The 20,726-nt window shown below is 41.9% G+C and overlaps 1 protein-coding gene across 4 annotated transcripts in view; it reads left to right on the forward strand.

Annotated features, from left to right (window-relative positions):
• Positions 1-20,726, forward strand: part of STARD13 (StAR related lipid transfer domain containing 13) — a 296,712-nt gene that overhangs the window by 244,473 nt on the left and 31,513 nt on the right. For 3 of the 4 annotated variants that reach the window (XM_040583322.1, XM_040583325.1, XM_040583324.1), the window contains 2 exons: positions 13,345-13,416; positions 15,455-15,536. In XM_040583322.1, coding sequence (XP_040439256.1) covers positions 13,345-13,416; positions 15,455-15,536 — 154 coding nt within the window. The remainder of the gene's footprint in view (positions 1-13,344; positions 13,417-15,454; positions 15,537-20,726) is intronic. The other variant, XM_040583326.1, reaches the window with a different exon arrangement.

A 20,726-nucleotide genomic window follows, 5' to 3' on the forward strand; every position in this document is an offset into this window, starting at 1 on the left:
CTAGCTGGTTACACCGTCTAGTGACCAAACCATCTTTGCCCACAGTCAAGCAAATAATGATTCAGATGAGTGGGAATGTGCTCTCCAGCAATCAGACCAAAGAGACTCCGTCCGTGAGATGGCAACTGAAACTGTCTGACTGATTTCCCATCAACTATTAGAAGATTAAGAAATAGTTGAAATTCAGCCAGTGAGTTAAAAAGTGCCAAGGACTTTTATTTCACTGACATTTGCAGAGGCAACCATTCTGTATTCCCTTCTGTTACCCAGCTAGAGACACTGACATGAAAATAGCAGGTTTGTGCTTCGGTAGCTTTGGCGTCTCCCGCTGTCTACCCCCCAGAGTCACTCTCCTGTACCGGCAGGGAGCAGGCAGTGGTAGGTCTCCAGCCTTCCTCTTGTCTTCTTCCAGGGTAATAATATATATGCCACATAGCTGAAGGGCAGACTCCAGCTTTATAGAGTGATAACTGCAAACATGTAACTTACCTAAGCCCTTTCATGCTATTTGATAAAAGAGCAATTTATGTCTTTCCTGCTTGTAGCTAAAAATAACAGTAAAAAAGTGTAGAGTGTTGTTAGTCCTGGGTGGTGCACTAATTAGTTCTTCGCTAACTCTGCTTTATTGCTGGCAATGATTATTGTCAAGTAATTACAGGGTTGCTATGTTCTGGCTTCCATTCGCTCTGTGGTCTAACAAGGGTAAGGAAATGAGAAGTGTCAGTCCTGTGGATACCCAGTGTTATTTCTGCCATAGCAGAATTTTGTATTATAGGGAACAGTTACTCTGTGCAATGGTTTTAATAGCTGGAAACAGACCTAGGTGAGCTGCAGAATGGAAAACCAGTATTTTCACTACATTAAAAGTCTGTTCTCTACTTGAAAGAGCACATAAAACCCCCACAGCCTTCTATAAAAAATGTATGGAAAGGAAACTAGAGACTTCAGCCAAAATGCTAAAAATAATAACTATACCAACACAGCCAAGTTGTCTGTTCCTTCCTCCCTCCAGTATGAACGAATGAATGTTTATGCACAGCTATCATGTAGGAATTGTTTTAACCTTATTTCTGCGTGTTGCTCTGTAGCTGTACGGACTGCAGCTTTCATTGCAGAGGGGACTCAACAACAACAACAAAAATCTGATGATTTGTCTGCAGAAAAATCCTGGAAGTATTTTAGTTATCATTTCAGTTCATTGGTAAAACTGTTTGCTCTGTAATCTTCCCAATTGCACTTTCAAAGTGAATTTAGATGTGTATGTGCCAAGGTGTATAGAAAATGTCTGCAGCCACCTAGTAGTAGAAGGCAGGATCAGGTGAATCAGAATTAAAGGTGCTTGAGGAAGCAAATGAGCATTAAATACTTCAAACATCTTCAAAGATCTACACCCTCCCTACCAGTTAGGAAATTTAAATATCCTTAGAATTTTGGCCTTTGAGTTCACCACTTTGATATTGAAAGTTACCTGTTTCAATTCAGTAAAAATAAGAAAAATTTCCATCATGTGATGGATAATGGAAACTGTCTGAACAGCTGTCTGAACTGTAGCTCCACTGCTGTTGTAAAAAAGAACCTTTAATTTGACTTTCCCACATATAGTGCTGGTTTTGTGTTGGAGAGAAGTGTTTGGAAGGCACTTTTGTAAAAATGGGTGCCTTTGTGAAGACAGAGTGAAGAAATACTTTCTTTTTTTAGTAACCAAATAATTGTTCCCCTTAATCTCTTTGTTTTTCTCATGACTCTATAAAGATCAGCATACAGCCATGTAATTAGTGGCTCTGGACTAGATCACACTGAAACACACACTGGTGTGACTCAGTTGTTTTTACATCACTGCACAGTCAAGGCAAAGGGTAAAATTTAGTTCACAATAATGTCTTTATGTAAGCATATGCTATTTCTTCAATCACTGAAATAATTTTTAAAAGTAGTAGAACCATAGAACAGTGAAGGTCATCTGGTCCAACCCCTGCTCATGGCAGACCTAGCTTATCACATCACGTCTGGCACTGCCATAGGACCAATCCAGCTCAAAAGAGGACAATGGACCGCGTTCAGAATATCTAGTTAAAGAAAGTAATGCTTCTGCTTACTATTAATTTACTAATTTTTAATTTCTTCATACGGTCACAAGAAGACATCCTGGCAGCTCTTAGCAATATTCTTGTAGTAAATAGCAGCTTAAAAAAACATTAAACAGATATGGGTGTTTTGAAGTTTAATCTTCTAAGAAATAATAATAACACTAAAGTAGATATCCACAATTATGTTAAGCTTCATTTTATTTTTCACTACAGTCTTGAGGCATGATGAAATATGTTTATAATGTTGATGTACTTCAATGATAATAATTATGATATGGTTGTGAACCAGAAAAAGTTATCTGGGTTTGTAGGTATGGCTCTTGCCTGTACTTTCAGGATAATGGCAGCCCTCCTGTTACTGGATTATACGTAGATGAAAAATTCTTCCAGACTGTGGGAACAAGTGACATTCTGCTGTTTGGGGCTTAGTTTTTTTCAGAAGAAATAAGCAGGACATCTTTCTCAATCGGCCCTTTCCTGGAAAGAGCTAATGAGGAAACAGTGGGATCTAAAGGCAGATCTGCTTGTAGCGTTAACCAGCTGACAACAGCAGATAAGACAGATAATACACCAGGTGGTAGCTCAGCACTGTGCATTGCATTTACTGTGCACAAGCCATGCATTCGGACCTCTGTCTTGAATATTTGAGCTCCTCTGTATGTGCTGTATCTTACCGATGTTTCTTGCACTACAAATTACTCATCTCACACAGAACTCCAAAAGAAAGTGCTTTAATCTTATTTTATGATAAACAAGCACCGAGAAGTCTTTTTTTATTAATACATCAAAGTATAATCTCCAAGGGGAGTTAGTTTCATATTAATGTTCCGTGTTTAATATAAATTCACAGCATGAAGACCACCTCGGATGGGTAGAGATTCTCTGATGTATATCTGATTGCCCACATGTAATTGAACATCTACAGCACATGAAGGGTATAATCAAGGAATAATTAGTATGTTGATAAGGCGTTAACGTTTTGTTCTACTTATCTGCATAATTCAGAGAGAAAGTTTACGATGACAACATCTATCTTTTGGGGTATTGTTTACATTTTCACTCAAATTATAACATGAAGCATTCTCCTGCATTCCATAGTGCCTTTCATCTGACGAGCTCCAATTACTGTCTGACCAATTAACTTCTGTACCGCACACATGCAAGCCACGTTGGGTATTGTGGAAAAACTAAGCAAGGCATTGAAGTCTGAAACTTGACCTCTGGTTTAGGGCACTGAGCTTGAAAACCCTGACTTCCAGAGTCATTAAATCTCTGTCTGGAATTGGAGTTATGAGTATCCATAAGAGCTGACACTAACGCTCAGACCAGCACCACATCCTCTTGGGAGCCCTCTGAATGAAAGGCCACTCCAGAGACCTTGTGCATCGTGTATGCTGCTTGAATTCAAGCTGTCCACAGATCTTCCCTAGCCTTGCAAGAGATGACGTTTTTCAAAACCTTGCAATGACAGAGGGTAGCTGCAAGCTGCATGTAGTGGGGTCCATCTGCTGCACGCAAATTCAAACCAGATCTCAAGGGCACAGTATGAGCCAAAACACCTTGTGCAATTTACATGCACTGAAGAAACATAACTTGTGTACAAACTGAAGTATCTAGTGCTCCTGTAATTGAAGTATTAGTAATCTAATCAAAGAGTTAGTTCAGGTACAAAGATAACAACACCTTTAATTCCAGGCATAAAGTTTCCAGTAGTGGTACAGGTGGAATTGATACATATCTACTTCCTATCAGCTACATCTCTCCCTGGTGTTATGCTTACCCTTCCTATGATTCTTTGGGTCCTAAAATCTAAAATCAATGGTTTCTAGTCTTCCTCAAGAAGAAAAGGGGTGTGGGGTGTAGAGGAGCTTACAGCACTTCTTCATCCGAAATACTCCACTAGGAGGAGTACGATGTTGCTAGCGGAGGTATTTTCCTCCTCACTGTTGGGCTAGTTTGGAGTTATTTTTACGCATTTCCTGAAATAGTCACAGAATCACAGAATGGTTGAGGTAGGAAGGAACATCTGCAGGTCTTCTTGTCCAACCCACCTGCTCAAGCAAGGCCATCTACAACTGGCTGCCTAGGACCATGTTCAGATGGCTTTTGAATATCTCCAAGGGTGAAGCCTTCACCACCTCCGTGAACAACATGCAGCAGTGCTTGGTCACCCTCACCCTAAAAAAGTGTTTCCTGATGTTCAGACAGAGCCTCCTGTGTTTCACTGTGTACCCATCACCTGTCATGGGGCACCACTGAGAAGACCCTGGCTCTGCCTTCCTTGCACCCTCCCTTCAGTTTTTTTATACACATAGGTGGTATTCTCCAGAGGCTTCTCTTCCCCAGGCTGACCAGTCCCAGCTCTTTCAGCCTCTCCTCATCTGTCAGATGCTCCAGTCATCTTTGTAGCCCTGTGCTGGACTCACACCAGTAAATCTGTATCTTCCTTTTACTGGGGAGCCCAGAACTGGGCCCATCACACCAGATGTGGTCACACCAGTGCTGAGAAGAGGGGAAGGATCACCTCTCCTGACCTGCTGACAGCACTCCTCCTGATGCAGCACAGCATGCTGTCTGCCTTCCTTGCCAGGAGGGCAGGTTGCTGCCTCCTGTTCAAGTTGGTGTTCACCAGACCCCCAGGTCCTTTCCTGCAAAGCTGCTTTGCAGCCTGTGGGCCGCTCATTCGCTCTTTCACTCTTCAAAAATAGAGGTCCAATAGAAGCTATGCAAGATGAATGTGTTACATGAATATATAATAAGAACATATATGAATAGGTATATCAAACTGTGATGTTTCAATGACTGATTATTAACAATATCTATTAGATACGGAACTGCCAATGGTACAACATAAAAATCACTATATAGCGCATCTGGGTGGCAATAGAGCATACAGTGGAAAATCTTCTAAACACCGGCTGGGCTCAGCATTTCCCTTTTCAGTATGAACTTGGCAGCTATTTTGGTCTTCAGGCCACTCTTTGGTCCATAATACATAGAAGTTTAGATGCTGCCTAGATCTCTTAATTTGGGAACTTAAAGGCAGAAACTCATAAAATGAGTCTGTTTTCAAAATTTGGCCCATAATGACTCCATGAGTCACCAGAAGTTTCAGAATAGATCCCAAGGGATGGGATCGTTATCCCTTTCTCTACCTATTTGATAATGTTCCTTCCACATTAAAAATACAATAGAATTTATATTAGAGCCCTTAAAGACTCACATTTTCCAGACATTTACCCAAACACATTTTTCAGTGGACATGCAGTGCTCACGGATCAGAGCGCTGTTAATTCTCAAGTCAGTGGTGCTTGGCTATTGAATGGCAGGCCAAATAGGTGGGAAGGGCAGCATGGTACTGAAGAATGGGTGGGTGGTACTCTGTCCTCAGAGTCTGTGCTGAGCCGAGACTCATGGGGGCTGTCAGAAGGCAAGAAAAGGGATATAAATCCTAATGGGGAAGGGGGAGGATGTGGAGGAAACCAAGCTTTTAATCACTTCTGCCCATTAGCAATACCAGAGAATTTTTCCTAAGACTAAAGGGAGGAGAGCCTGGTGTCCTTGTCAGATCCCTCTCTCTATATATATATTATTTGAATTTTATCTATCTCATAAATCCCTTTAGTAGTTTCAGCTGGATAAAGTATTCTTCTTGTTTCTTGTCATAAACTGCTGCAGCGTTCTTTTATGCAGCTGCCACATTTCATCCTAATGCAGCTGCATTTCACCCAGGGATGAAGTGATCCCTATATATAACTTTCGCATCAGTTTTTATAACCATTTAAAGTGCTTCAAGATGAGATGTGGGATGCAAGCTATTGTTTTATTAGTGTCATCACAAAGTGCTGCATTGTACAAATCAATTGTAAGCTAAGAAGAAAAGTGGTTTCCAAGTGATACTTGGAGATAGGGAGAGAATTTTGGGGTTAGGAGGGTTTTAAACTTGTTTCAGGAACTTAAAAGGAAGATGAAAAAAAAAGGAAACTAACGTGGAATAAGGTTGTATAAACTGAGTGGACATGTGGGACAGTAGATAGGAGAGATGTCAGAGAAATGAATGGCAGAGAGTGAGTTTTAAGTGACTTCAGAGTGGAAGACATGGAAAGAAAAGGAGAAAGAAAACCCAGTAGTAAATAGAAAGGATTATGATGATAAACAGCAACCAAAGACCTTGAGAGGACACTCAAAGGAAGACCCAAGTCTCTTTGTTTTATCACATAGCTAAGCCATATAACAAGACATGACTTCTCAGCATCAGTTGGCACTATTAACGTCATTGCTGTGCTATTAAGGTTATGTCCGAGGCTGTCGAATGTTAAGACAACTTGGTGTCCAGATCTCATTGCATTCTCATGTTTAGGTGCCTGATTGTGCTGAACACCCTGTACCTCAGCAGAGGGAGTTGCTTAGACATCTGCATAATGGGATAAATCCCTGGGGAACTGATTTTATGCTAAAGACTCTCAGGGGCAGTAAAGGCTGTCTGGAAGGGTCGCCAGTTACTCTGAATCAGGAGTCCCTCAGGTTATTTCTTGCTGCTGATGGCTTTGTGTGTCCCTGTGTCCCTGCTGACTTGTGCTGGCTGCTTCAGTGGCCCCTGTGAGTCACCTCTCAGCTTAAAGAGCTTTGGGAGTGTAGCACATCGTACAAAGGTGTCTGCTACACTGCAGAGTGTTAGTGTTTTCCCTGCTGTTGCGATGCTATTTGCATAGCTGCCTTCCTGGTATTAGCATGAGGGAAATCATTCTGTTGTATACCTGGCTCTGATGAGATGCAGACGTAAAAAATATTAATACAGACACTGATCCCAGACCTGTAACGTTTCGTGCCTGATAAACCTGCTATGAATCTCAGGCCTACCAGTTTTACCAGTATCCCATTAATTTTGGAAAGGAATTCAGCATAATGTTTTCAGCTAAAGGGGACTTAGGTTCCTAACTTCTTGCGGGAATAACACACCTTTCTTCTTGGGACATGCAGCCTTATTTAAGATAAAAGTCTGACGAGAACTCTCCCAGCTGGGCTGTGCAGAATTTGGTTGTAGCCGGGAACAAAACAATTGTCATAGTGGTTGAAAGAAACATTTTATATAGTTCCAGGCTGTGTCTGAGCAACAGAAATGTCAGTAGCTCAGGAGGAAAAGCTATAGAAGGGATCATCTAACCAGGAAAAAACAATCTCATAACACTGTCTTTGATTTCATTTATTCCATTGTGGAGAATCCTTTTCCAAGTTTGTGGTGGCAGTAGTGAGTAGTCAAGACAAGACTCCAGCTCAATTTTGAGCCCACTCATCTCCTGACCCTGGTATCCTTTGACTATCAATTTTATAGATTGTATTTTAAAAAAATACTTTATCAGTTCAGATTGCCTTCTTTTTTTTTCATTCCTCCCTTTTCATTAAACTCCCTGTCCTTGTGCTACAAGGTAGAGTGCAGAGAAGTTCCCAATTTCCTGTTTTTATCTTAGCCCTGATTTTGTACCTTTTTATCATAAACCTTCCTTATTCATCTGCTCTCCAAAGTAAACAGTCCCAATCTTTTAATCTCTCAGCATATGAGATTTTTTTTTCATGTCCGTAAATAGTCATGCTTCTCACTTTCAGCCTTTCTAAGAAGTCAGAGCATGAATGGACATCATCTGGCTATTATTCACCAAGTGTAAAGGATTACACATAAAGAAACTACTCATGAGCTTGAAAGGATATTTTTCTATTGACATTTGAGTTAAATTTAGCCACAGTAGTGCAAAAGGTCCGTATTTTATTGTATTATTACTAGTACTACAATATTCTGCAAAAGCTTAAGGTCTATTAAAATAACACTTTGACAGCTTTATTTGTTCCTTGCTTGCAAAACATAACCTTGCCTCTAATAGTAATTATATGGCATGATATAAAATAATTCCAAATGAAATTCCACTTTTGAAAACCTTATTATCAGGATTTATTGAAGAGTACATATCATAGAGTAGTAAAATCATACAAATTCATTGTATGCTTATGTTTTATTTTGTGATATATTTGTACTATAAATGGTAATTTTACGGGTGCATGGTGCAATTACCCTTGTGTTATTATTGGAATTCTTCTGGAAAAGTCCTACAGAGTGGAAGGGAATGGGATAAAGCATTAGACCTCTACCTGAAAGCATTCCCTCAAATGGATTTCTCAGGAAATCATGCTAAAAGCCTAAATAATTTCAGAGACACCAACATCCTTTGCACAAAAGTTTATGCCATCCTACAAATAAAACTTCAGAATTTTCCCTTTTAATGAATCCTGGTGGGTACAATACAACATGAAAGGTTACAGTAAATTGTATGTCTTTATTAAATTCCATGGGACTTCTTCCTTAGGGAATATGAAAGGTTTTGTATTTTTCCATGATCAACACCAACCTGCCAGCAGCAGGTAAGCAAGATGATAATCTAGTAGTTAAGGTATTAACCTACTCCTTGCAAGCTATAGATGTGAGCCTCTGTTTTACTGTGGATTTATGGTCCTTGGACCATTTATGACCTTGGAAAGTCATCTTTTCTCATATTCACAAGTATTTTCCTGTTCTTTGGAATGTAGCACCTTTACCCTACTGTAATCTAATTTCTTAGTTCAGAAGTAGCTTTGCAAATGCCACTCAATGGAAACCTGTCAGCCTTTAGTGTTACATGGTAGCTGAGTGACAATGGAGTGGTGGGGTTAGGTCTCAAACATTTGGGATTTGGTCTGTCCAGACCAGATTTCCAAGGGTATTAGTCACTGATGAGTGACATAGCTATATTTTTATGGGCATTTAAGGAGTCAGGCACCTAATTCCCACCAACCTTACATATAAACTGCTTATGTACTTCTGAAGTGCTTTAAATCCCCATCTGTAAAATAAGAATAAAAGTTACACAGGGAAGTATCCTAAAGACTGTGAGATATAGGGGGATGACAGTAATAGTGGACATTGAAGTAACTCAGACTGGGCTGCAAGAAGAGGCAGAAACACACTAGATCTGTTCTCATACAGCTTCAGCCTGAACTGAACTTCCCTATAGATCCCGCCTGCCCTCATGAGCACTCTTCTGGGAAGACGTCAGGGTGGTGACGTGGCTTGCTGGTGACATGACAGGTATACGGGGCACAAGTTATGCATCAAGACCAGCAAGGCAAGGCTGGAGCTCTCCAACACAGTGTCTATAGCTACCCTGACCCTGCCTTAGGTATAAGACATGATCAGTCTTTCCTCCCCAGGAGTATTCTCTGGTTTACCTTTCAGACAGGTCCAAGCAGCTCCTGAAGGTAAAAGGGGTTATTAAACCCAGGGCTGACCTGAGCCTCCAGACTGACCCTAAAATGCCAGGTTGATGTTGTTCTGGAAGATGCAGTACAAACTCTGTCATCCCAACAGTTTTACTGCTCTTGAAGGAGGACCTCCTCTTGAAGGCAAGGACCAAAAGTTAATGTAAAGCATAGCACCAGCTTAACTACCTGCAGACCCTCTGAGCTGTAGTGACACTGTTACTCTGCTCCCAAACAACACTCGCAAGAGTGAGACCTCTTCTACTTAACATACCTGCTTGGGATGGCCACTGGAGCTCACTGGCTGCACAGTAAAATGCACTCCTTTCCAATGACTTGATTAATCATTTTCTCTATCACTCCCAGATATTTTATCTTAAGTCCAGTAAATTAGATTTAAGTGGTGAGGAATTTAGGGGGAATAAAAAAGTAAGCATAAACAGTTACAGACAGATGAATAATAGCGTTTACCACATAAAGTTGACATGAACATAATAGATGAGATAATTATGTACCTTATTTATTCTGGTTGCTGTTTCTTCCACTGGGTTGTGCAAAGGGATATCTGAATCTTAAGTAAAAAATCTAGTTTAAAAAAAAAGTGAGAAACACCAAAATAGAAGATAGAAGAGACAGAGGAAGAGTGGTAGAAAGGCAGAAACAAGATGAAATGCTGATGTCTAGGCAGGAAAAGGGAAAGAACTGTAGTATCTAGGTCTTAGCACCAGTATTCATGGACAGTGATAAGGTCCCAAACTAGAAAGTTACTCACGTGATTTTCTCTTGACAGGTCAATTTTCTCCAAACAATTTTTTAGACAGTTCTCCTGTGTTCTTTCATGTGAGAAAGGACTGTCCCAGTGATTCGGGGTTTTTTGGGCTTTTTAAAATACAGCTAATGTGGACTAACCAGGACCCTTAGAGGATCTCGGTCAGCTTGCTAACTCAACAACAGACCATTCCTTGTTTTGGGGGGTTAGTGTTCTGCCAGTTTAGAGGGTTGAGCTAGAGCTTTGAAGGGTTGGCCAGGAACTGGTGTGGCACAAAGGGAAGCAGTAGAAAGAGCCAGCTGGCGTTGGGTAGATGGGGTGAGCAGACTTTGGGTCATGCCAAGGGAGATGCTGCGTGTGGGTCGGTGGTGGCTCACAGGTTTCTGGGAGTAGCTGAGGCTCCTGCCAGCCTCAAGCAGATAACTATGAGCTGTGTCCTCTCTAAAATCATACTTCTTGGCATGACGGCCCTTCTCTGTGCTGTTGACAAGCTGCCTTGGAGCCACTTGTGAATACATGTGGTTTTCGAGGTCCTTCAGGGTTTCACCAAGACCATGCAGGTGCTGCAGGGTGGTTCAGACCCCTGCATTAGCTTGGACATGGGAACAGAACTGGACCAACACTACCAAAAGTAATTTCTGCAACACTTCATTGACAGCTTCAGTGTGGTCTTTTTGATGCACTTCTCAAAAAGTCTTCATTGATGTTTAACCAGCAAGTTAAAAAAAAGCAAATATTAGAGTATGTGCAGAGAAAGAGAAGGATGAACTGAGCATCTCAAATTATGTTTTAAGCATTACAATATTCAGAAATGAAAGCATCTTTATTGCATTCTGAACTACAACTTGGATAACATGCCCAGAGCAAGATAATAGAAATTGCCTTTGGTGTCTGATAAGGAGTAAATCCTTGGTTGTGCCTTTTCACTTAAACTGTAGGAGCAGCCAAGAGGGGAACAGGTGCCTTTAGCCAGTGGAAATACACTTGTATGAGCAAAGTCATATATCTGGCTGGGCCAGCAGCACATTGCACTTCTCCCCTTCTGCTTTCCTCTGAGTAAGACCAGAAAGGAAAGAGAGAGATGGGATATGCGCTGGGCACTGATACGTGTCCAAGACCCAGTATCCTGGAATCTGACTTAGCAAATCTTATTCAAGGCTGAATCTGTTTGTTTGAGGTGGTCACCCAGAAAATGAGAATACTCCCCATAGATGCTTCCACGGAAGACATAGAGTCGAAGTTTTGAAGAAAGATGTTAATCAGTCAATCATTTTTGACTGGTTGCAGTGTGTTACAAACAAGAAAAAAATCAACCCACCCACCCCCCACCCCCACCCCAAAAGGGTGAGATTTACTTCCTTGGGTACTCCCTGCAATTATTCACCCATTGCAACCTGAGATTTTTTAGATCTCACTTTGGCTGCAGGAAGATTCCTCAGCAAACTCCTCTGAGTAGCCAACTGCAAAAAACATTGAAATATGATAAGCGTGTAAGAGCATTAAATGGTAGCATTCTCCATCACCCACAGCCTCTGTTAGTTGTGCTTCCAGGCCAGATGAAGCTAGAATGTACGTACAGCTGTTCTGAGTTGTAAAATACATATTGAAATGGGATTGATTCATCTGTGTTTCATGAGATTGAATTAAGCAAAATAAAAAAGTATAAAGACTTGTCTTTTTTCCAAGTATTTAATAAAAATAGGCAGTCTCACTGGAACATAATAGAGATGTGCTTTCAGCACACAGATGTGCAATAGTGAGAGCCACATTTTATGTAAACTGCTCATTCTTTTGTGCAGTGTTAAGAACTGAATGTACTTTCATACTCCTTTTTTTGGCCTCGACATGCACTAATGTCAAAGCAAATGAAGACCTGTTGGTAAATTTTTTTCAGCACTGCTAATGATCGCAGCCATTGCAGAGCCGTTACTGGCTGTCTAATCATCTTTGGAAGTCCAGCTTTTGATACATAGACCTTGTGTTCTGAATTTTGATTTCTGCAACAAAATTTGCTGGCATTTAGAGATCAGAAAGGTGTTTGGGTCACATACTGCACAGTATATTCAAAGCAAGTTTTATGGTGAGCTTCAGTGGGTGAAGTCATCAAGGGTATGAGTGACTTGAGCAGAATTACACGGCAAAAAATTCATGCCAGCATCTCCTATCTATAAAAATGTATTTTAGTAGAAAACAGATTTACAACTGGAATATTTTTTGCATTCAAGTCAGAACAAGCAGAACAAGGGTCTGATTTTCTTTTTCCAGTTCCATTCCTCGCATTATATTTAGGGGTTTGTGTTATTGCTGCCTAGATTTTACAACCACAAATGTGCCAAAACCCTTGACTAGTTCATTCAGGTTGAATAATAAGCAACATAAAATGTCTACTTTCTTCAACACCTGCACAGTCTATTCCTTTGTGTTTTGCAAATGTAAGAGGTGCAGGTATGTGTTTTGACTTTGATCTTGTAAACTGGAACTGTACATGTGGTAGATCCTGATCTGTATCTGGGCAGCAAGGACACGTTGCCCAGGTTTCCCCAGAAGCCCACGTTTATCTGGGCGAGCGTCTATTTTCAGTTGTTCCTCCAGCTGCTGTGGGAGCAGCTGCACACGCAGGCAGTGCGGGTGCTGGGCAGAGCTGGACCTGGCACGCTGCTTTCCCGAAAATGAACCGACGGAGCTTGGTAAAAATTGAGGTACCCCACTGTCAGCATGCATTGGTCATGTCAGAGGTTGGGTGCATAACCATGTGTGACTGCTGGAGTGCACAAAGTCTGTTTCACTGGAGACACTTCAAAATTTATCCTCGTTTTTTGTGTAGCTGACGTGTATTTACTGCTGCTTTAGTAACTGCACTGTGTGGATCTGCCTCTCCCATGCAAAAAACTTTTAGGTCTTAGGTAGTCCCCCTCTCAAATATGATTTTCTTCCATTCCCTCGTGCTCACCTTTCCCTACTGTCACCTCCAGAATCAGGAGCATCTACGGTCTTGTCCAGCTGATGATTCCCTCACCTCTATAAAGTGTTATATATAAGGTGTTATATATAAAGGGTGCTATAAAGAAATACTTCAGAGTGATGACAGTACTTTTAAGCAACCAACAGCTATTACCAAGTCTCTTTGTTATTTCCTTGTAATTAAAAGAACTTCTAATGCGAAATAACAAAGTGTGAACTTTTTTCTCTTTTCTTTCTTCTCAGAAATCGAAGCAAAGGAGGCGTGTGACTGGTTACGTGCAGCTGGATTTCCCCAATATGCTCAGTTCTATGAGGGTAAGTGGGTTTTTCTTCTCTTTTTGCAGTACTGAAAGTGCACTGGGCCCTTGCCAGGAGAGATTGCAGACGGCCAGCTCTACATTTGACTGAGTTATGGCCATGGCTGGCTGCTTCACAAAGCCTCAGCTGCTGGAGTCATACCAGTGCCTAAAGAAAAGTAAGATTCTTGCCCTCATAGCCATGGGAAGAAAAAAAAAAAGAGGGACATAGTTTGTGTAAACCTCAAATGTTAAAAAAAAAACAAGTTAAAAAAAATCCAAATACATAGGTCTCTCTTTATTTTAAACTTCCTGAACTGCATCTAAAATAAAACACTGAAAGTTAATGAAAACTTCAATCTTACTGAAAATTTCAGTCTTACTGAAAATAAGACTTAAAACTCTGCAAAGTTACCAAAAGGGAATAATCTGAGCTGCATTTCACATTTGCAAAGCAAGAAAAGCTTTGGTGCTAACTCAAAGCAAATGGCTGTGTCCCCTCCCTAGCTGTGCAGTTTGTGCCCAGCGAAGCGGTGTCCCCGAGGCAGGGCGAGTGGCTGCACTGCTGCTGCCTCCGGGAGCAGTTTGGTGACTGGGGTTGGGTTTTTCCTGCTCTCCCTAGCCCAGTGCTGAGAAGGAAACTGAAGCTGATGCAGCTGATCCTCATTTTCCTCAAACTGCTTATTCTCTCTGCCAGAGACACAGAGCCAGCTCAGGCCCACTCGGGCTTATTAGCCGACATGCAGCTCTGCCAAATGCCGCTGGACACCTTCCAGGGTCAGCTTGGGTCTGGAGGCAGCACGGCTCCATGCATGGAATGATGGCCAAGAAACCTCACGGGTCAGAGCCAGCTCTGCAGAGAGCCAGTTGGACAGTGTCCATCCCCTCCTGTGGGACTGGGGGCAGTGGGAACATGGTGCTGAGGACACCTCCATGGCTTCTCATGGCCAGCTGAGGTATCTCAAGGCTCAGGTGCTAGGCCCTGGGTCCTGATGGTGCTCGGTGACTAGGAGCACCATGCAGAGATTCCCAGGTGGCTCTGCGGGAGCCAAGCAGGCTCTGTTAAACCCGGCAAGGAACTAATAAGCATGCCACACCAAAGCTGACATAGATGTGTGTCTGTCACAGTCCCTGGGTGCTCAGTAATACTTTTGTGTCTGCTTTGTAATCAGAGTAACTCAGATACCAACTTCCCCAGAGGAAGGAGATCCTGCTGCCTGATGAACTCAAAGGAGTGTTCCCTCCAAAAAACAACCTGTGCTGGGCTCCCACAGTTCCCATGCAGTCAATACATGCTCTAGACAGTCTGTGTCTCTGAAAAAAGGTCCTTTTTACAGGCATCCATTATGTCAGTGTTAAGCACTAGTGTCTGAAAATGCTGGCTGCAGTTCCTGTATCACAGCATCCTGCTGTGGTACCTAAGCATGGCAGAGCAATCTGGAGAGCAGCCACAGCACTGGAACCCATCCCACTGTTACAGAGCCCACTAATGTGTTGCAGCCATGTCACTTTTCATTACAAATGTCAGCTTCCAGCACGCTAGTCTGGCTTTTTAGTTAATATTGGGGGTTATAATTCAGCTCATTTTTTTTTGTTTCTTTTACTTAGTAACCCTTTGTCTGAAATTGTTATTGGGGGCTGTATTAAAAGCAAAAAACACAGAACGTTTCTGTTCCATGGGAAAAGTCTGATGTGGTATAATAATAACAACGAGCAAATAACTGTGATGAGAATGGAGAACTTTGTTGCTCATGTGAATGAAGAAAGTGTGTTGGTAATTCCCCGATCTTATTCGTTTGTGCTAGGCACTAAAAAAAACCAACAAACCCAACAGCTAAACAATTAAGTATCTTAATTCAACTGTACCTTTAACAGGAAAAAAAAAAAAAAAAAGTGACTGAAGGGGTCACAGATACAGCTGGAAGGGAACCAGAGATGAGTAAAGTTGGCCGTACTAGGTTTCAGTAAGCAAGCACATGCAAAGCATTTTAGATGTAGAAAATGTATTTTCATTTGACTAGCAAGCAGTCATCTTAATATTGTGTCTCCTTTTATAGACTCCCAGTTTCCTATTGACATTGCTGCAGTAAAGAAAGATCATGATTTTCTTGACAAGGACCTTGTAGAACCTCTTTGCAGGTAAATAACACCCAAAGTTTCTTTTCTGATAATTTAAAAACTTGAGGTGATTTATTATTGTTAGCATAGCAGCAGAAGCATCAGCAGAGATGTTTGCTTGTCCACATGAATTAAGCAATGATATCTATAACACTATCATTCTGAATTCATTTCTCTTAAGGAAAATCCTGGAGTAGGACCCCCACTACACTCATATGATTTGAGAAGACCCAAATCCAATGGATTTGAAACACCTGCCTTTTAAGAAAGGTCTAACAGTAGTAAAAGCAAAACCTGAACAAATGAGAGGCACATTTGAGTTGCACACAAATAACCCTTATATCCAAGCACAACAGAAGAGATGAAACTCCATTGCACAGAATCCAGCAAATACTTTCTCTGGCAGCAGACGCAGTGTTCATGCCGCTGTGATTCCATTGGTACTCTGCTTTTGGCACCAGTAACAGAAGTGGGACCAGAACCCCACAGTACTACAGTTGCTACAACTAATGACTGGTTTGCCCCTCCCAGAGGGCTTGTGTTTGCTGATTATCTAGATTTTTATACTCTGCCTGTGATGAATGTATCGTATTGCATTGCTCAAGTACTGTCCCCCAGGACTCAAGAAGCAGCAATTCTGTGGCAGTTTTGCAAAACTACATTGCAGAGGCATTGTTCCCCTCTTCCTTCTCCTGTGCTCAGCTCAGGCTGGGTTCTGCTTCTCTCCTCTTCAGTAAGGACAAAAGAGCATCTGGCCCCTAACCAGGCAGGCTTTATTACACGTTATGGAAACTTTCACAATATCAACATCGAGATAATTGGACAAAACTCTGTTACCCCTTCTGCAACTGTGGCTAATGTCATCAGAGAGCATACGCCGTTCCACTACGCATAGTACTGTGCATTGCAGGGATTAATGAGTCTGTGATGGGGGACTGCAGAGAGGGTTTCTGAGAATCACAGAAAATAGGGATGGAAGATAGTGCATCTAGTCCGTTTCTCCTTCCTGGGCTATGCCGTCCTTCCTGGAGGATCCAGGCAATTCCTGGACATACCTGTCAGAATACTTTCCCTGGCTGCAACTGAGACCTGTTGCTTCTCATTTCGCCTATCATGGTTATGGAGAACAGAATCTTCTCTTTCTCTGTGTAACAGCCTTTGTGTCTGAAGATAAATCAATAGGAAAGGCTTGGATCCTTCAGCGATTGCGCTCAAGGATGCCAGGGAGCAGAGTAACTGTAGAGACTTGATCCACTGCTATCCTCTACAGCTTGGTGGGAGGGATTGCTATGCCCATGCCTGAGAAAACCTTCCTCACACACATACGTGCATCCCCCTGCTTCAGTCTGGCATGGTGGAAGACATAGTTTGCTGTAGTTTAGGAACTGGAAAGTAGTAGTGGTAGGAGGTTGATATCTCTTCCCGTCTGCCCTTTCCCAGAAACTTAGAGGACCATCCTAAAGTGGCAAGTATGATGTCTGTCCCTGTCCCTTTCTTGTGAGAGCAAACAGTGAGGTGCAGTCTTGCATAGCTCTGTGGCTCTCCCCAGTCTTCTCTGAAGTAATTGGCAATGGTAGTACTTTAATCATGGTCACCGGGCATCCAGCACCTACACAGCTACATGGGAACAGCTCATCTCTTGCTCCCCTGACCTCTCTGTAGACTCACAGATACACCTGCAATTACACTCGGTTGATACATTTATAAGGATTTCTTTGTGAGCTGAACAGCTAGAGGCTGAAGGGGTTTTCTTTTATTAAAAGATGAGATTTTGGAAATTAAACTTGCAGCTGGGTAGATGTACTCATTTGACAAAATGCTTTGTATCAGCCTAGATCAAGTGATACCGCTGAGACCTGTAGTACATAAGTACAGACAGAGATCTTTCCAAACTATTTTATTCAAAGAATAATAAAAATAATAAAAAAGGGGTTTATGACTATCTAGTAACTTTTTCTGTAATGATTTTATTCAGAAGACAACACCTGTTGACTTCAATTTTTGTGGGAGTTTTAGATCTAAAAAAGGAATAACACCTCATATACTAGTTCGGTAGAAATACAAGTATTACGTACAGGTGATCTTTTCAGATTGCAGACATTTAATTTGCTGTAACTCAGCAGCTCCAAACCTTTAGCTGAGATCGACCAGTAAAAAGCAGTTGTGCAAAATGTCAAGGTTCAGGTTCATCAGAAGGAGCAGAGTGTCAGCCACTGCCCCCAGTAGCAGCTTCGTTACTGTGTAAGCTATCAAACCAGCATCTTCCAAGTTTTCCAGTGTACTGGAAATCCTCATAGCTTAGCTGTCCGCGGTGGCTGGTTTTCTACCCTTGCTTTGGTCTGTTGCAGCATTACTACAGGGTGCATGCCAGTGTATCGTACAAGTGTCACGGGCTATGGTGCACTTCCATCAAACAGAAAGCTAAAAATAAGGTTGGTTATTTTTTCTGTATGCACCGGTTCCCAGGCTGGGAGCCAAACTTCCATTCTTTAAACACCCAAAACTGTCCTCAAAGCTATGCGTGACCAGCCCTTCACACTGACTAACAGTGCATTCTGCCTGTAGTACTGAACAGAATATGGGTTTCTCATTTTTATTTGGAGTATAATTTTAAAGCTGCAATGCTGGAGTGGATAATCGTCTTGAACAGTTTTAGCTTTGAACGGTAATGGTTCTAGCATAAACACTGATTTTCTCTGCTCTTGTGGGTTGAAATCAGACTCTCAATCTCATTTTACAATCAGTTTTCTTATGGCATTGCAGTATAAAAGACAACATGAGGCACAAATGCAGAGGAACTTTTCTTATTTTAAGGTAGCAGGTAGTATTTTAGTCAGAAAGCCTGAGACTCCCTGATGCAAAAGATTTCAGTGACCTTTTTCAGATATTCTAACACTCCTGCTGTTTACAATATCATTTAAAATTTGGCAGAGTAAAGACCAAATTTGAGGCCTTTGGGTTAGAGACATATCTATCAAGAGACTCCACTTAGATTTTATTGAGTAATGAACAATAGAAAATTGCCATGCAATCTGCAGGCGAGCACTGTCAGTCTGCCAAAATAATAATTGGGCATGAAAATTTTATAGCTGGATCTCTGTGTCATTTCCAAAATAGCAGCAACCAACTCTGCTCTGGGAACTTCTGTGGCTGCTGTGATAAGAGGGTGAAAAGGAAAAGCCAAGCCATGTTGTACTTTTTGTATTCACGTAAATACAGTGACTAAGAATATAAAGAACAAGTATGTAATGGTCTGATACATAGGCCTCTAACCCAAACTCTTAACATTTGACTTGTGCCAAGAAGCCAGCAGCCTTTTTTTGCATAGCTATTGTCTCTTGGATAGCTTGTAAAGGACCAAAACGTCGCCGTATATGGGACATCTTACCATTAGCGTTTTTAAATGATGGTTGTATAGTCAGTATCATCTGCTGAGTTACATTGCGCTAGGTGCTGTTAGGAGATAAGCCCAGCTCTCCCCATGCAGTATGGAAACCCCTCCTCTGAAATCAGTAGAATGGCTCCCATTGACCTCAAGGAGGGCTGACTCACCTCCTGTGAGCATGTCGCCTATGAGGTAGCTCAGCGGCAGCCATGATAAGAAGTGGTAGGACTGGAAAACAGTGTATTCTTTTCATGCACAGAACTGGTGGAGCAGGGACATGCCAGTGAAGGGTTCACACACCAGCCCTGACGGTACTGGGAGGACCCTTTTTCAGTGTTCAGACCTCATCATGAGGAGCTGGATGTCCTCTTCCCACAGCACCAGAAGCAGCCAGCTAGGGCCATGTGTATGCAGCACCTAAACTTGAATAGGAATAATGATAAAACAAAGGGGTAGTGTCATGTTTCCCTCAGAGGGGAGTTTACAGAACTATATAGTGTGTCTGCCTGGTCATGCTCCATAAGAGAGGACATGTGCAGATCTGCTGATGTCGGAGGCACAGTGCTGTCCATGCTAGCCCTCCCCACCATGCCTCCTCCTGCATGACCGGTTGGTGCTTCTGGCTGCATTCCCCACCAGCTGCTTGGAAGCAGCTGCAGAACAGGTCCAGGGGAATGCATGGAGTTCCAAGTCACTTCAAAGTGGTCTTGCTATTGTCTGGATGGCTCTTCAAGCAGGACAACAGTTCCCATACAAGGTTTTCCAGCTAGTCGGATCCTGCATTGCTACAAGCTAGTATTTATTTGTAAACATGCTTAGGGCTGTACAGGAGCGAAAGTCAGAGATTTCTTGCTTCTGAAGAACTTAATGGTTAATAATTACAGCACTGGGGTTGGGATTCAGAGCCCTAAATACCTGTGTCTATTGCCATCTTAGATCTCCTAAGATATCCCAGACTTCTCCATGGGCTGGCTGGACCAAGAGGACCTGCAGCAGCTAAGGCCAGGCTTGATACTCTTGGGAATCTAAAATATCACCAGATGCCTCTGTTTGGGCACCTGAATCGCTCTAGTGATGTTAAGTATTGTTTCAAGGGACACTTTTCAACATAGAGATGATGTTTCTCCATAGAGAGAAGCGTCAAACCATAAAAATTTACCTGTGATGGCCTGGAGAAGAAATAAAATTAACATCAGTGAAGCACTAGCTATAGTAAATATTTTGCAGGCTTCCTATGAACACTGCAGAGCTTTCCAGAGAAGCATTCAAATGCATCCTAGATGATGTGGGTTTTATATAGTCACCTCTCTTGTTTTTATTTAATGGAGTTTTTTTCCTGCCTTTTCTCAAGTCCAGATTTTGTGTTCTGATAACATTACAAACAGGCAGTTTTTCCCATGTTTTTAAGCAATGTCGTCGAAGTGTAGTGCTTTTCTCACTTCGACTGGGACATTGGTGACAGCCTTTTATAGCCAGAGACTTTTATTTTCTGGTTTTGTGTAAGATTTGCTGAGGATTTGGCTGTCAGTCATCTAACAACTTTAAGCAGACGAGAAAAGCTTTCTGCCATGGCTGGCACATCAACAAGGCAAAAGAAGTTGAAACAGACTGGCTTTGATTGTAGTTGTTAGTACCAGGGAAGCTCACAAATGCAATCATTAGTTCTCTGTTTCACTGGCAAATCTTTCCACAGCATTGGCAGAGGCCCAGAAAGCATGCCAATGTTTTGTAGATGGGTGAGTTTAAGACCTGAGGTTGAGCCCTTGGCACCCAGTAAAAAGTAATTTTGTTTTTGACGGAGCAAGTTCTTCAAAGCAAAGCCAGGT

The sequence above is a fragment of the Falco naumanni genome, chromosome 2 (assembly GCF_017639655.2).
Source record: "Falco naumanni isolate bFalNau1 chromosome 2, bFalNau1.pat, whole genome shotgun sequence".
NCBI classification, from domain to species: domain Eukaryota; kingdom Metazoa; phylum Chordata; class Aves; order Falconiformes; family Falconidae; genus Falco; species Falco naumanni.